Source organism: Oncorhynchus keta, unplaced genomic scaffold (genome assembly GCF_023373465.1).
Source record: "Oncorhynchus keta strain PuntledgeMale-10-30-2019 unplaced genomic scaffold, Oket_V2 Un_scaffold_1315_pilon_pilon, whole genome shotgun sequence".
In the NCBI taxonomy this organism is placed as follows: domain Eukaryota; kingdom Metazoa; phylum Chordata; class Actinopteri; order Salmoniformes; family Salmonidae; genus Oncorhynchus; species Oncorhynchus keta.
The window spans coordinates 426,672-443,709 of NW_026290769.1; the positions used below are offsets into that span (position 1 = coordinate 426,672).

Consider the following 17,038-nt stretch of genomic DNA (forward strand, 5'->3'; position numbering starts at 1 on the left):
TACAGGTGGTACAGATGAACTCTACTGCAGAGAGTTATAATACAGGTGGTACAGATGAACTACAGGAGCAGCTCTCTACTGCAGAGAGTTATAATACAGGTGGTACAGATGAACTACAGGAGCAGCTCTCTACTGCAGAGAGTTATAATACAGGTGGTACAGATGAACTACAGGGGCAGCTCTCTACTGCAGAGTTATAATACAGGTGGTACAGATGAACTACAGGAGCAGCTCTGTACTGCAGAGAGTTATAATACAGGTGGTACAGATGAACTACAGGAGCAGCTCTAATGCAGAGAGTTATAATACAGGTGGTACAGATGAACTACAGGACTGCAGCTACAGGTGGTACAGATGAACTGCATGCAGAGAGTTATAATACAGGTGGTACAGATGAACTACAGGAGCAGCTCTCTACTGCAGAGAGTTATAATACAGGTGGTACAGATGAACTACAGGAGCAGCTCTCTACTGCAGAGAGTTATAATACAGGTGGTACAGATGAACTACAGGAGCAGTTATAATACTCTCTACTGCAGAGAGTTATAATACAGGTGGTACAGATGAACTACAGGAGCAGCTCTCTACTGCAGAGAGTTATAATACAGGTGGTACAGATGAACTACAGGAGCAGCTCTCTACTGCAGAGAGTTATAATACAGGTGGTACAGATGAACTACAGGAGCAGCTCTCTACTGCAGAGAGTTATAATACAGGTGGTACAGATGAACTACAGGAGCAGCTCTACTGCAGAGAGTTATAATACAGGTGGTACAGATGAACTACAGGAGCAGCTCTGTTCTGCAGAGAGTTATAATACAGGTGGTACAGATGAACTACAGGAGCAGCTCTCTACTGCAGAGAGTTATAATACAGGTGGTACAGATGAACTACAGGATCAGCTCTGTTCTGCAGAGAGTTATAATACAGGTGGTACAGATGAACTACAGGAGCAGCTCTGTTCTGCAGAGAGTTATAATACAGGTGGTACAGATGAACTACAGGAGCAGCTCTAATGCAGAGAGTTATAATACAGGTGGTACAGATGAACTACAGGAGCAGCTCTGTTCTGCAGAGAGTTATAATACAGGTGGTACAGATGAACTACAGGAGCAGCTCTCTACTGCAGAGAGTTATAATACAGGTGGTACAGATGAACTACAGGAGCAGCTCTGTTCTGCAGAGAGTTATAATACAGGTGGTACAGATGAACTACAGGAGCAGCTCTGTACTGCAGAGAGTTATAATACAGGTACAGATGTACAGACTGCAGAGAGTTATAATACAGGTGGTACAGATGAACTACAGGAGCAGCTCTGTACTGCAGAGAGTTATAATACAGGTGGTACAGATGAACTACAGGAGCAGCTCTAATGCAGTTATAGAGTTATAATACAGGTGGTACAGATGAACTACAGGAGCAGCTCTGTTCTGCAGAGAGTTATAATACAGGTGGTACAGATGAACTACAGGAGCAGCTCTGTACTGCAGAGAGTTATAATACAGGTGCAGCTACAGATGAACTACAGGAGCAGCTCTGTTCTGCAGATAGTTATAATACAGGTGGTACAGATGAACTACAGGATCAGCTCTCTACTGCAGAGAGTTATAATACAGGTGGTACAGATGAACTACAGGAGCAGCTCTGTACTGCAGAGAGTTATAATACAGGTGGTACAGATGAACTACAGGAGCAGCTCTAATGCAGAGAGTTATAATACAGGTGGTACAGATGAACTACAGGAGCAGCTCTGTACTGCAGAGAGTTATAATACAGGTGGTACAGATGAACTACAGGAGCAGCTCTCTACTGCAGAGAGTTATAATACAGGTGGTACAGATGAACTACAGGAGCAGCTCTGTTCTGCAGAGAGTTATAATACAGGTGGTACAGATGAACTACAGGAGCAGCTCTAATGCAGAGAGTTATAATACAGGTGGTACAGATGAACTACAGGAGCAGCTCTGTACTGCAGAGAGTTATAATACAGGTGGTACAGATGAACTACAGGAGCAGCTCTCTAGTTATGCAGTACAGATGAACTTATAATACAGGTGGTACAGATGAACTACAGGAGCAGCTCTCTACTGCAGAGAGTTATAATACAGGTGGTACAGATGAACTACAGGAGCAGCTCTGTACTGCAGAGAGTTATAATACAGGTGGTACAGATGAACTACAGGAGCAGCTCTCTACTGCAGAGAGTTATAATACAGGTGGTACAGATGAACTACAGGAGCAGCTCTGTTCTGCAGAGAGTTATAATACAGGTGGTACAGATGAACTACAGGAGCAGCTCTGTACTGCAGAGAGTTATAATACAGGTGGTACAGATGAACTACAGGAGCAGCTCTGTACTGCAGAGAGTTATAATACAGGTGGTACAGATGAACTACAGGAGCAGCTCTAATCCAGAGAGTTATAATACAGGTGGTACAGATGAACTACAGGAGCAGCTCTGTTCTGCAGATAGTTATAATACAGGTGGTACAGATGAACTACAGGAGCAGCTCTCTACTGCAGAGAGTTATAATACAGGTGGTACAGATGAACTACAGGAGCAGCTCTCTACTGCAGAGAGTTATAATACAGGTGGTACAGATGAACTACAGGGGCAGCTCTCTACTGCAGAGTTATAATACAGGTGGTACAGATGAACTACAGGAGCAGCTCTGTACTGCAGAGAGTTATAATACAGGTGGTACAGATGAACTACAGGAGCAGCTCTAATGCAGAGAGTTATAATACAGGTGGTACAGATGAACTACAGGAGCAGCTCTGTACTGCAGATAGTTATAATACAGGTGGTACAGATGAACTACAGGAGCAGCTCTCTACTGCAGAGAGTTATAATACAGGTGGTACAGATGAACTACAGGAGCAGCTCTGTACTGCAGAGAGTTATAATACAGGTGGTACAGATGAACTACAGGAGCAGCTCTAATGCAGAGAGTTATAATACAGGTGGTACAGATGAACTACAGGAGCAGCTCTGTACTGCAGAGAGTTATAATACAGGTGGTACAGATGAACTACAGGAGCAGCTCTCTAATGCAGAGAGTTATAATACAGGTGGTACAGATGAACTACAGGAGCAGCTCTCTACTGCAGAGAGTTATAATACAGGTGGTACAGATGAACTACAGGAGCAGCTCTGTTCTGCAGAGAGTTATAATACAGGTGGTACAGATGAACTACAGGGGCAGCTCTGATACTGCAGAGAGTTATAATACAGGTGGTACAGATGAACTACAGGAGCAGCTCTGTTCTGCAGAGAGTTATAATACAGGTGGTACAGATGAACTACAGGAGCAGAGAGCTCTGTTCTGCAGGAGAGTTATAATACAGGTGGTACAGATGAACTACAGGAGCAGCTCTGTTCTGCAGATAGTTATAATACAGGTGGTACAGATGAACTACAGGAGCAGCTCTCTACTGCAGAGAGTTATAATACAGGTGGTACAGATGAACTACAGGAGCAGCTCTACTGCAGAGAGTTATAATACAGGTGGTACAGATGAACTACAGGAGCAGCTCTGTACTGCAGAGAGTTATAATACAGGTGGTACAGATGAACTACAGGAGCAGCTCTACTGCAGAGAGTTATAATACAGGTGGTACAGATGAACTACAGGAGCAGCTCTCTACTGCAGAGAGTTATAATACAGGTGGTACAGATGAACTACAGGAGCAGCTCTCTACTGCAGAGAGTTATAATACAGGTGGTACAGATGAACTACAGGGGCAGCTCTCTACTGCAGAGTTATAATACAGGTGGTACAGATGAACTACAGGAGCAGCTCTCTACTGCAGAGAGTTATAATACAGGTGGTACAGATGAACTACAGGAGCAGCTCTCTACTGCAGAGAGTTATAATACAGGTGGTACAGATGAACTACAGGAGCAGCTCTCTACTGCAGAGAGTTATAATACAGGTGGTACAGATGAACTACAGGAGCAGCTCTCTACTGCAGAGAGTTATAATACAGGTGGTACAGATGAACTACAGGAGCAGCTCTGTACTGCAGAGAGTTATAATACAGGTGGTACAGATGAACTACAGGAGCAGCTCTCTACTGCAGAGAGTTATAATACAGGTGGTACAGATGAACTACAGGAGCAGCTCTCTACTGCAGAGAGTTATAATACAGGTGGTACAGATGAACTACAGGATCAGCTCTGTTCTGCAGAGAGTTATAATACAGGTGGTACAGATGAACTACAGGAGCAGCTCTGTTCTGCAGAGAGTTATAATACAGGTGGTACAGATGAACTACAGGAGCAGCTCTAATGCAGAGAGTTATAATACAGGTGGTACAGATGAACTACAGGAGCAGCTCTCTACTGCAGAGAGTTATAATACAGGTGGTACAGATGAACTACAGGAGCAGCTCTGTACTGCAGAGAGTTATAATACAGGTGGTACAGATGAACTACAGGATCAGCTCTGTACTGCAGAGAGTTATAATACAGGTGGTACAGATGAACTACAGGAGCAGCTCTAATGCAGAGAGTTATAATACAGGTGGTACAGATGAACTACAGGAGCAGCTCTAATGCAGAGAGTTATAATACAGGTGGTACAGATGAACTACAGGAGCAGCTCTAATGGTACAGATGAAGTTATAATACAGGTGGTGGTACAGATGAACTACAGGAGCAGCTCTAATGCAGAGAGTTATAATACAGGTGGTACAGATGAACTACTGCAGGAGCAGCTCTCTACTGCAGAGAGTTATAATACAGGTGGTACAGATGAACTACAGGAGCAGCTCTAATGCAGAGAGTTATAATACAGGTGGTACAGATGAACTACAGGAGCAGCTCTAATGCAGAGAGTTATAATACAGGTGGTACAGATGAACTACAGGAGCAGCTCTGTACTGCAGAGAGTTATAACACAGGTGGTACAGATGAACTACAGGATCAGCTCTGTACTGCAGAGAGTTATAATACAGGTGGTACAGATGAACTACAGGAGCAGCTCTGTTCTGCAGAGAGTTATAATACAGGTGGTACAGATGAACTACAGGAGCAGCTCTAATGCAGAGAGTTATAATACAGGTGGTACAGATGAACTACAGGAGCAGCTCTCTACTGCAGAGAGTTATAATACAGGTGGTACAGATGAACTACAGGAGCAGCTCTGTACTGCAGAGAGTTATAATACAGGTGGTACAGATGAACTACAGGAGCAGCTCTGTACTGCAGAGAGTTATAATACAGGTGGTACAGATGAACTACAGGAGCAGCTCTACTGCAGAGAGTTATAATACAGGTGGTACAGATGAACTACAGGAGCAGCTCTAACTGCAGAGAGTTATAATACAGGTGGTACAGATGAACTACAGGAGCAGCTCTAACTACAGAGAGTTATAATACAGGTGGTACAGATGAACTACAGGAGCAGCTCTAACTGCAGAGAGTTATAATACAGGTGGTACAGATGAACTACAGGAGCAGCTCTCTACTGCAGAGAGTTATAATACAGGTGGTACAGATGAACTACAGGAGCAGCTCTAATGCAGAGAGTTATAATACAGGTGGTACAGATGAACTACAGGAGCAGCTCTCTACTGCAGAGAGTTATAATACAGGTGGTACAGATGAACTACAGGAGCAGCTCTGTACTGCAGAGAGTTATAATACAGGTGGTACAGATGAACTACAGGATCAGCTCTGTACTGCAGAGAGTTATAATACAGGTGGTACAGATGAACTACAGGGCAGCAGCTCTGTTCTGCAGAGAGTTATAATACAGGTGGTACAGATGAACTACAGGAGCAGCTCTACAGAACTGCAGAGCAGAGAGTTATAATACAGGTGGTACAGATGAACTACAGGAGCAGCTCTCTACTGCAGAGAGTTATAATACAGGTGGTACAGATGAACTACAGGAGCAGCTCTGTACTGCAGAGAGTTATAATACAGGTGGTACAGATGAACTACAGGAGCAGCTCTCTACTGCAGAGAGTTATAATACAGGTGGTACAGATGAACTACAGGGAGCAGCTCTCTACTGCAGAGAGTTATAATACAGGTGGTACAGATGAACTACAGGAGCAGCTCTCTACTGCAGAGAGTTATAATACAGGTGGTACAGATGAACTACAGAAGCAGCTCTGTACTGCAGAGAGTTATAATACAGGTGGTACAGATGAACTACAGGAGCAGCTCTCTACTGCAGAGAGTTATAATACAGGTGGTACAGATGAACTACAGGGAGCAGCTCTCTACTGCAGAGAGTTATAATACAGGTGGTACAGATGAACTACAGGAGCAGCTCTCTACTGCAGAGAGTTATAATACAGGTGGTACAGATGAACTACAGGAGCAGCTCTGTACTGCAGAGAGTTATAATACAGGTGGTACAGATGAACTACAGGAGCAGCTCTCTACTGCAGAGAGTTATAATACAGGTGGTACAGATGAACTACAGGAGCAGCTCTCTACTGCAGAGAGTTATAATACAGGTGGTACAGATGAACTACAGGAGCAGCTCTGTACTGCAGAGAGTTATAGATGAACAGGTGGTACAGATGAACTACATGGAGCAGCTCTGTTCTGCAGAGAGTTATAATACAGGTGGTACAGATGAACTACAGGAGCAGCTCTGTACTGCAGAGAGTTATAATACAGGTGGTACAGATGAACTACAGGAGCAGCTCTCTACTGCAGAGAGTTATAATACAGGTGGTACAGATGAACTACAGGAGCAGCTCTGTACTGCAGAGAGTTATAATACAGGTGGTACAGATGAACTACAGGAGCAGCTCTGTACTGCAGAGAGTTATAATACAGGTGGTACAGATGAACTACAGGAGCAGCTCTGTACTGCAGAGAGTTATAATACAGGTGGTACAGATGAACTACAGGAGCAGCTCTAATGCAGAGAGTTATAATACAGGTGGTACAGATGAACTACAGGAGCAGCTCTAATACTGCAGAGAGTTATAATACAGGTGGTACAGATGAACTACAGGAGCAGCTCTACTGCAGAGAGTTATAATACAGGTGGTACAGATGAACTACAGGAGCAGCTCTACTGCAGAGAGTTATAATACAGGTGGTACAGATGAACTACAGGAGCAGCTCTAATGCAGAGAGTTATAATACAGGTGGTACAGATGAACTACAGGAGCAGCTCTAATGCAGAGAGTTATAATACAGGTGGTACAGATGAACTACAGGAGCAGCTCTGTACTGCAGAGAGTTATAATACAGGTGGTACAGATGAACTACAGGAGCAGCTCTGTACTGCAGAGAGTTATAATACAGGTGGTACAGATGAACTACAGGAGCAGCTCTGTTCTGCAGAGAGTTATAATACAGGTGGTACAGATGAACTACAGGAGCAGCTCTAATGCAGAGAGTTATAATACAGGTGGTACAGATGAACTACAGGAGCAGCTCTGTACTGCAGAGAGTTATAATACAGGTGGTACAGATGAACTACAGGAGCAGCTCTGTACTGCAGAGAGTTATAATACAGGTGGTACAGATGAACTACAGGAGCTCAGCTCTACAGATGAACTACAGGAGCAGCTCAGAGAGTTATAATACAGGTGGTACAGATGAACTACAGGAGCAGCTCTAATGCAGAGAGTTATAATACAGGTGGTACAGATGAACTACAGGAGCAGCTCTCTACTGCAGAGAGTTATAATACAGGTGGTACAGATGAACTACAGGAGCAGCTCTAATACTGCAGAGAGTTATAATACAGGTGGTACAGATGAACTACAGGAGCAGCTCTGTACTGCAGAGAGTTATAATACAGGTGGTACAGATGAACTACAGGAGCAGCTCTGTACTGCAGAGAGTTATAATACAGGTGGTACAGATGAACTACAGGAGCAGCTCTACTGCAGAGAGTTATAATACAGGTGGTACAGATGAACTACAGGAGCAGCTCTAATGCAGAGAGTTATAATACAGGTGGTACAGATGAACTACAGGAGCAGCTCTGAACTACAGGAGCACTGCAGAGAGTTATAATACAGGTGGTACAGATGAACTACAGGATCAGCTCTGTACTGCAGAGAGTTATAATACAGGTGGTACAGATGAACTACAGGAGCAGCTCTCTACTGCAGAGTTATAATACAGGTGGTACAGATGAACTACAGGAGCAGCTCTCTACTGCAGAGAGTTATAATACAGGTGGTACAGATGAACTACAGGAGCAGCTCTCTACTGCAGAGAGTTATAATACAGGTGGTACAGATGAACTACAGGAGCAGCTCTCTACTGCAGAGAGTTATAATACAGGTGGTACAGATGAACTACAGGAGCAGCTCTGTACTGCAGAGAGTTATAATACAGGTGGTACAGATGAACTACAGGAGCAGCTCTGTACAGGAGCAGCTCTACTGCAGAGAGTTATAATACAGGTGGTACAGATGAACTACAGGAGCAGCTCTACTGCAGAGAGTTATAATACAGGTGGTACAGATGAACTACAGGAGCAGCTCTCTACTGCAGAGAGTTATAATACAGGTGGTACAGATGAACTACAGGAGCAGCTCTGTACTGCAGAGAGTTATAATACAGGTGGTACAGATGAACTACAGGAGCAGCTCTAATGCAGAGAGTTATAATTCAGGTGGTACAGATGAACTACAGGAGCAGCTCTGTACTGCAGAGAGTTATAATACAGGTGGTACAGATGAACTACAGGAGCAGCTCTCTAATGCAGAGAGTTATAATACAGGTGGTACAGATGAACTACAGGAGCAGCTCTAATGCAGAGAGTTATAATACAGGTGGTACAGATGAACTACAGGAGCAGCTCTGTTCTGCAGAGAGTTATAATACAGGTGGTACAGATGAACTACAGGAGCAGCTCTCTACTGCAGAGAGTTATAATACAGGTGGTACAGATGAACTACAGGAGCAGCTCTCTGGTACAGATGAACTGCAGAGAGTTATAATACAGGTGGTACAGATGAACTACAGGAGCAGCTCTGTACTGCAGAGAGTTATAATACAGGTGGTACAGATGAACTACAGGAGCAGCTCTCTACTGCAGAGAGTTATAATACAGGTGGTACAGATGAACTACAGGAGCAGCTCTACTGCAGAGAGTTATAATACAGGTGGTACAGATGAACTACAGGAGCAGCTCAGATGTTCTGCAGAGAGTTATAATACAGGTGGTACAGATGAACTACAGGAGCAGCTCTCTACTGCAGAGAGTTATAATACAGGTGGTACAGATGAACTACAGGAGCAGCTCTCTACTGCAGAGAGTTATAATACAGGTGGTACAGATGAACTACAGGAGCAGCTCTCTACTGCAGAGAGTTATAATACAGGTGGTACAGATGAACTACAGGAGCAGCTCTCTACTGCAGAGAGTTATAATACAGGTGGTACAGATGAACTACAGGAGCAGCTCTACTGCAGAGAGTTATAATACAGGTGGTACAGATCTACAGCAGCTCTGTACTGCAGAGAGTTATAATACAGGTGGTACAGATGAACTACAGGAGCAGCTCTCTACTGCAGAGAGTTATAATACAGGTGGTACAGATGAACTACAGGAGCAGCTCTGTACTGCAGAGAGTTATAATACAGGTGGTACAGATGAACTACAGGAGCAGCTCTGTTCTGCAGAGAGTTATAATACAGGTGGTACAGATGAACTACAGGAGCAGCTACTCAGATGAACTACAGGAGCAGCTAGCAGAGTTATAATACAGGTGGTACAGATGAACTACAGGAGCAGCTCAGAGTTATAATACAGGTTCTACAGGAGCAGCAGAGAGTTATAATACAGGTGGTACAGATGAACTACAGGAGCAGCTCTGTAATGCAGAGAGTTATAATACAGGTGGTACAGATGAACTACAGGAGCAGCTCTAATGCAGAGAGTTATAATACAGGTGGTACAGATGAACTACAGGAGCAGCTCTGTTCTGCAGAGAGTTATAATACAGGTGGTACAGATGAACTACAGGAGCAGCTCTCTACTGCAGAGAGTTATAATACAGGTGGTACAGATGAACTACAGGAGCAGCTCTGTTCTGCAGAGAGTTATAATACAGGTGGTACAGATGAACTACAGGAGCAGCTCTGTACTGCAGAGAGTTATAATACAGGTGGTACAGATGAACTACAGGAGCAGCTCTGTACTGCAGAGAGTTATAATACAGGTGGTACAGATGAACTACAGGAGCAGCTCTGTACTGCAGAGAGTTATAATACAGGTGGTACAGATGAACTACAGGAGCAGCTCTGTACTGCAGAGAGTTATAATACAGGTGGTACAGATGAACTACAGGAGCAGCTCTAATCCAGAGAGTTATAATACAGGTGGTACAGATGAACTACAGGAGCAGCTCTGTTCTGCAGATAGTTATAATACAGGTGGTACAGATGAACTACAGGAGCAGCTCTCTACTGCAGAGAGTTATAATACAGGTGGTACAGATGAACTACAGGAGCAGCTCTGTACTGCAGAGAGTTATAATACAGGTGGTACAGATGAACTACAGGAGCAGCTCTAATGCAGAGAGTTATAATACAGGTGGTACAGATGAACTACAGGAGCAGCTCTGTACTGCAGATAGTTATAATACAGGTGGTACAGATGAACTACAGGAGCAGCTCTCTACTGCAGAGAGTTATAATACAGGTGGTACAGATGAACTACAGGAGCAGCTCTGTACTGCAGAGAGTTATAATACAGGTGGTACAGATGAACTACAGGAGCAGCTCTAATGCAGAGAGTTATAATTCAGGTGGTACAGATGAACTACAGGAGCAGCTCTGTACTGCAGAGAGTTATAATACAGGTGGTACAGATGAACTACAGGAGCAGCTCTCTAATGCAGAGAGTTATAATACAGGTGGTACAGATTAACTACAGGAGCAGCTCTCTACTGCAGAGAGTTATAATACAGGTGGTACAGATGAACTACAGGAGCAGCTCTGTTCTGCAGAGAGTTATAATACAGGTGGTACAGATGAACTACAGGGGCAGCTCTGTACTGCAGAGAGTTATAATACAGGTGGTACAGATGAACTACAGGGGCAGCTCTGTTCTGCAGAGAGTTATAATACAGGTGGTACAGATGAACTACAGGGGCAGCTCTGTTCTGCAGAGAGTTATAATACAGGTGGTACAGATGAACTACAGGAGCAGCTCTGTTCTGCAGATAGTTATAATACAGGTGGTACAGATGAACTACAGGAGCAGCTCTCTACTGCAGAGAGTTATAATACAGGTGGTACAGATGAACTACAGGAGCAGCTCTACTGCAGAGAGTTATAATACAGGTGGTACAGATGAACTACAGGAGCAGCTCTGTACTGCAGAGAGTTATAATACAGGTGGTACAGATGAACTACAGGAGCAGCTCTACTGCAGAGAGTTATAATACAGGTGGTACAGATGAACTACAGGAGCAGCTCTCTACTGCAGAGCGTTATAATACAGGTGGTACAGATGAACTACAGGGGCAGCTCTGTACTGCAGAGAGTTATAATACAGGTGGTACAGATGAACTACAGGAGCAGCTCTGTACTGTAGAGTTATAATACAGGTGGTACAGATGAACTACAGGAGCAGCTCTCTACTGCAGAGAGTTATAATACAGGTGGTACAGATGAACTACAGGATCAGCTCTCTACTGCAGAGAGTTATAATACAGGTGGTACAGATGAACTACAGGGGCAGCTCTCTACTGCAGAGAGTTATAATACAGGTGGTACAGATGAACTACAGGAGCAGCTCTCTACTGCAGAGAGTTATAATACAGGTGGTACAGATGAACTACAGAAGCATACTGCAGAGGTTATAATGGCGCTTGTAATACAGATGAACTACAGAATGTATGCACACATGACTGTAAGTACTGCAGAGAGTTATAATACAGGTGGTACAGATGAACTACAGGATCAGCTCTCTACTGCAGAGAGTTATAATACAGGTGGTACAGATGAACTACAGGAGCAGCTCTGTACTGCAGAGCGTTATAATACAGGTGGTACAGATGAACTACAGGCGCAGCTCTCTACTGCAGAGCGTTATAATACAGGTGGTACAGATGAACTACAGGGGCAGCTCTGTACTGCAGAGAGTTATAATACAGGTGGTACAGATGAACTACAGGAGCAGCTCTGTACTGCAGAGAGTTATAATACAGGTGGTACAGATGAACTACAGGAGCAGCTCTACTGCAGAGAGTTATAATACAGGTGGTACAGATGAACTACATGAGCAGCTCTAATGCAGAGAGTTATAATACAGGTGGTACAGATGAACTACAGGAGCAGCTCTAATGCAGAGAGTTATAATACAGGTGGTACAGATGAACTACAGGAGCAGCTCTGTACTGCAGAGAGTTATAATACAGGTGGTACAGATGAACTACAGGAGCAGCTCTCTACTGCAGAGAGTTATAATACAGGTGGTACAGATGAACTACAGGAGCAGCTCTGTACTGCAGAGAGTTATAATACAGGTGGTACAGATGAACTACAGGAGCAGCTCTCTACTGCAGAGAGTTATAATACAGGTGGTACAGATGAACTACAGGAGCAGCTCTCTACTGCAGAGAGTTATAATACAGGTGGTACAGATGAACTACAGGAGCAGCTCTCTACTGCAGAGAGTTATAATACAGGTGGTACAGATGAACTACAGGATCAGCTCTGTTCTGCAGAGAGTTATAATACAGGTGGTACAGATGAACTACAGGAGCAGCTCTCTACTGCAGAGAGTTATAATACAGGTGGTACAGATGAACTACAGGATCAGCTCTCTACTGCAGAGAGTTATAATACAGGTGGTACAGATGAACTACAGGAGCAGCTCTCTACTGCAGAGAGTTATAATACAGGTGGTACAGATGAACTACAGGAGCAGCTCTCTAATGCAGAGAGTTATAATACAGGTGGTACAGATGAACTACAGGAGCAGCTCTCTACTGCAGAGAGTTATAATACAGGTGGTACAGATGAACTACAGGAGCAGCTCTCTAATGCAGAGAGTTATAATACAGGTGGTACAGATGAACTACAGGAGCAGCTCTAATGCAGAGAGTTATAATACAGGTGGTACAGATGAACTACAGGAGCAGCTCTCTACTGCAGAGAGTTATAATACAGGTGGTACAGATGAACTACAGGAGCAGCTCTCTACTGCAGAGAGTTATAATACAGGTGGTACAGATGAACTACAGGAGCAGCTCTGTACTGCAGAGAGTTATAATACAGGTGGTACAGATGAACTACAGGAGCAGCTCTGTACTGCAGAGAGTTATAATACAGGTGGTACAGATGAACTACAGGAGCAGCTCTCTACTGCAGAGAGTTATAATACAGGTGGTACAGATGAACTACAGGAGCAGCTCTCTACTGCAGAGAGTTATAATACAGGTGGTACAGATGAACTACAGGAGCAGCTCTGTTCTGCAGATAGTTATAATACAGGTGGTACAGATGAACTACAGGAGCAGCTCTCTACTGCAGAGTTATAATACAGGTAGGAGACACACACAACACTAATGACTGTGGGTAACGACCCTTCTCTCTTTCTCAGGGAGGATGTTAGACCTGAAGACAGGAACAGTTAAGAAGGAGGGACAGCAGTCCTCCGTCAGGATGTGTATGGGAGCCAGACGATCCTTCATATGTAGGATGAGGTGTGTGTGATGAGCTTGCATGTGTATATGGCTGTATGCACCTGTGTTGGGCGTGTGTATTCTGAAATGTGTGTGTTTGTAGATGTGGTTCGTGTCCAGTGGAGCCCATGTCTATGAACAGATTGAATTTCCTGCGGAGCAGGAACAGGTGAGATCATTCTTGTGTATTTTACTGTAAAAAGTGCATTCGGAAAGTATTCAGACCCCTTGACTTTTTCCACATTTTGTTATGTTTTAAAATGTATTAAATACACATTTTTCCTCATCAATCTACACACAATACCATAATGACAAATCGAAAACAGGTTTTTATACATTTTAGCACATTTATTAAAGATAAAAAACAGAAATACCTTATTTACATAAATATTCAGACCCTTTGCTATGAGACTTGAAATTGAGCTCAGGTGCATCCTGTTTCCATTGATCATCCTTGAGATGTTTCTACAACTTGATTGGAGTCCACCTGTGGTAAATTCAGTTGATTGGACATGATTTGGAAAGGCACACACCTGTCTATAAAAGGTCCCACAGTTGACAGTGCATGTCAGAGCAAAATTCAAGCCACGTTGCTGAAGGAATTGTCTATAGAGCTCAGAGACAGGATTGTCTAGAGGTACCAGAGACAAATCTGGGGAAAGTTTCCAAAATATTTCTGCAGAATTGAAGTTCCACAAGGGCACAGTGGCCTCCATCATTCTTAAATGGAAGAAGTTTGGAACCACCAAAACTCTTCCTAGAGCTGGCTGCCCAGACAAACTGAACAATCGGGGGAGAAGGGCCTTTGCCAGGATGGTGCCCAAGAACCCAATGGGCACTCTGATAGAGCTCAAGAGTTCATCTGTGGAGATGGGAGAATCTTCCAGAAGGACAACCAACTCTGCAGCACTCCACTAATCAGTTATTTATGGTAGAGTGGCCAGACTGAAGCCACTCCTCAGTATAAGGCTCATGACAGCCTGCTTGGAGTTTGCCAAAAGGCATTTATATGACTCTCAAACCTTGAGAAACAAGATGCTCTGCTCTGATGAAACCAAGATTGAACACTTTGGCCTGAATGCCAAGCGTCACGTCAGGAGGAAACCCGGCACCATCCCTACGGTGAAGCATGGTAGTGGCAGCATACTGTGGGGATGTTTTTCAACGGCAGAGACTGCGAGACTAGTCAGGATCAAGGCAAAGATGAACGGCGCAAAGTACAGAGAGATCCTTGATGAAAACCTGCTCCTGAGAGCTCAGACTGCGGCGAAGGTTCACCTTCCAACAGGACGATGACTCTTAAGCACACAGCCAAGACAACGCAGGAGTGGCTTTCTGGACAAGTTTCTGAATGTCCTTGAGTGGCCCAGCCAGAGCCCGGACTTGGACCGGATCAAACATGGAGAAACACGAGAGGAGCTGGTCAGCGACGCTCCCCATCCAACCTGACGGGGTTTGAGAGGATCTTCAGAGAAGAATGGGAGAAACTCCCCAAATACAGGTGTGCCAAGCTTGTAGCGTCATACCCAAGAAGACTCTGGGCTCTAATCGCTACCAAAGGTGCTTTAACAACAGAGTAAAGGGTCTGAATACTTATGTAAATGTCATATTTCAGTTTCAGTGAACTATGCCTTGACTGGTAGTGTTCTCCCCTGTAGGAATGGTCTGGGCCCACCCAAGGATGGAGAGCCTCAGTATGTGGTGGTCCACTGCACTGGATACATCAAGTCCTGGCCCCCCACAGGTAACTAACTAACCTATGGCATAGCTCTTATATCAAATCAAATGTTATTGGTCACATACACATGGTTAGCAGATGTTAATGCGAGTGTAGCGAAATGCTTGTGCTTGTAGTTCCGACAATTCCCCAACAACTACCTAATACACACAAATCTAAAGGGGTGAATGAGAATATATACATATAAGTATATGGATGAGCGATGGCCGAGCGGCAAGGTGCAATAGATGGTATAGAGTACAGTATATACATAGGAGATGAGTAATGTAGGGTATGTAAGCATTATTGAAGTGACATTATTTAAAGTGGCCTTGTTTAAAGTGACTAGTGATCCATTTATTAAATTGTCCGGTGATTGGGTCTCAATGTAGGCAGCAACCTCTCTGAGTTAGTGATTGCTGTTTAACAGTCTGATGGCCTTGAGACAGAAGCTGTTTTTCAGTCTCTCTGTCCCAGCTTTGATGCACCTGTACTGACCTCGCCTTCTGGATGATAGCGGGGTGAACAGGCAGTGGCTCGGGTGGTTATTGTTCTTGATGATCTTTTTGGCCTTCCTGTGACATCGGGTGCTGTAGGTGTCATGGAGGGCAAGTAGTTTGCCCCCGGTGGTGCGTTGTGCAGTCCGGCGCCGCCAGAGTCGCCCTCCTATTCGGGGCCCGCTGCAAGGGTCCCCAGTCCGGGGCCGACGGCGAGGGTCGCCGCTCCAGAGGCGCCACCTAAGTGGGCCAAGACTAAGGTGGAGTGGGGTCCACGTCCCGCACCAGAGCCGCAACCGCGGATAGATGCCCACCCAGACCCTCCCCTATGGGTTTAGGTTTTGCGGCCGGAGTCCGCACCTTTGTGTGGGGGGGGTATTGTCATGTCCTGACCTTAGAGATCCTTTTTATGCCTCTATATTGATTTGGTTGGGGTGGGCATTCTATGTTGTTTTTCTATGTTTTCTTTTCTGTGTTTGGCCTGGTATGGTTCCCAATCAGAGGCAGCTGTCTATCGTTATCTCTGATTGAGAACCATACTTTGGTAGCCTTTTCCCACCTGGTGTTTGTGGGTAGTTGTTTCCTGTTTTGACCTTTCAGGACTGTTTCAATTTTCATTTCTTACATTCACTTTGTTATTTTGTATTTTCGTGTTCTGGTATAATAAATAATCATAGACACTTACGACGCTGCGTTTTGGTCCGATCCTTCCTACTCCTCATCCGATGAAGACGAAGATCGTTACATTCCTACCTTCACCACCTGGGTGCGGCCCGTCAGAATGTCCAGGACCCAGTTGCACAGGGCGGGTTTGAGACCCATGGACTCAAGCTTAATTGTCTGCTTTGAGGGTACTATGGTGTTGAATGCTGAGCTGTAGTCAATGAACAGCATTCTTACATAGATATTGCTCTTGTCCTGATGGGATAGGGCAGTGTGCAGTGTGATGGCGATTGTGTCGTCTGTGGACCTCATGGGGAGGTAAGCAAACTGAAGTGGGTTTAGGGTGTCAGGTAAGGTGGAGGTGATATGATTCTTGACTAGTCTCTCAAAGCACCTCATGATGACAAAACTGAGTGCTACGGGGAGATAGTCATTTAGTTCAGTTATCTTTGCCTTCTTGGGTACAGGAACAATGGTGGCCATCTTGAAGCGGAGACATCAGACTGAGATAGGGAGCGATTGAATATG

General features: G+C 44.5%; 1 protein-coding gene across 10 annotated transcripts in view; it reads left to right on the forward strand.

The window, feature by feature from the left end:
• Positions 1-17,038, forward strand: part of LOC118378880 (aryl hydrocarbon receptor nuclear translocator) — a 39,422-nt gene that overhangs the window by 10,176 nt on the left and 12,208 nt on the right. For all 10 annotated transcript variants that reach the window (XM_052513582.1, XM_052513583.1, XM_052513581.1 and 7 more), the window contains 3 exons: positions 13,552-13,654; positions 13,737-13,802; positions 15,292-15,377. In XM_052513582.1, the coding sequence (XP_052369542.1) occupies positions 13,552-13,654; positions 13,737-13,802; positions 15,292-15,377 (255 nt within the window). The remainder of the gene's footprint in view (positions 1-13,551; positions 13,655-13,736; positions 13,803-15,291; positions 15,378-17,038) is intronic.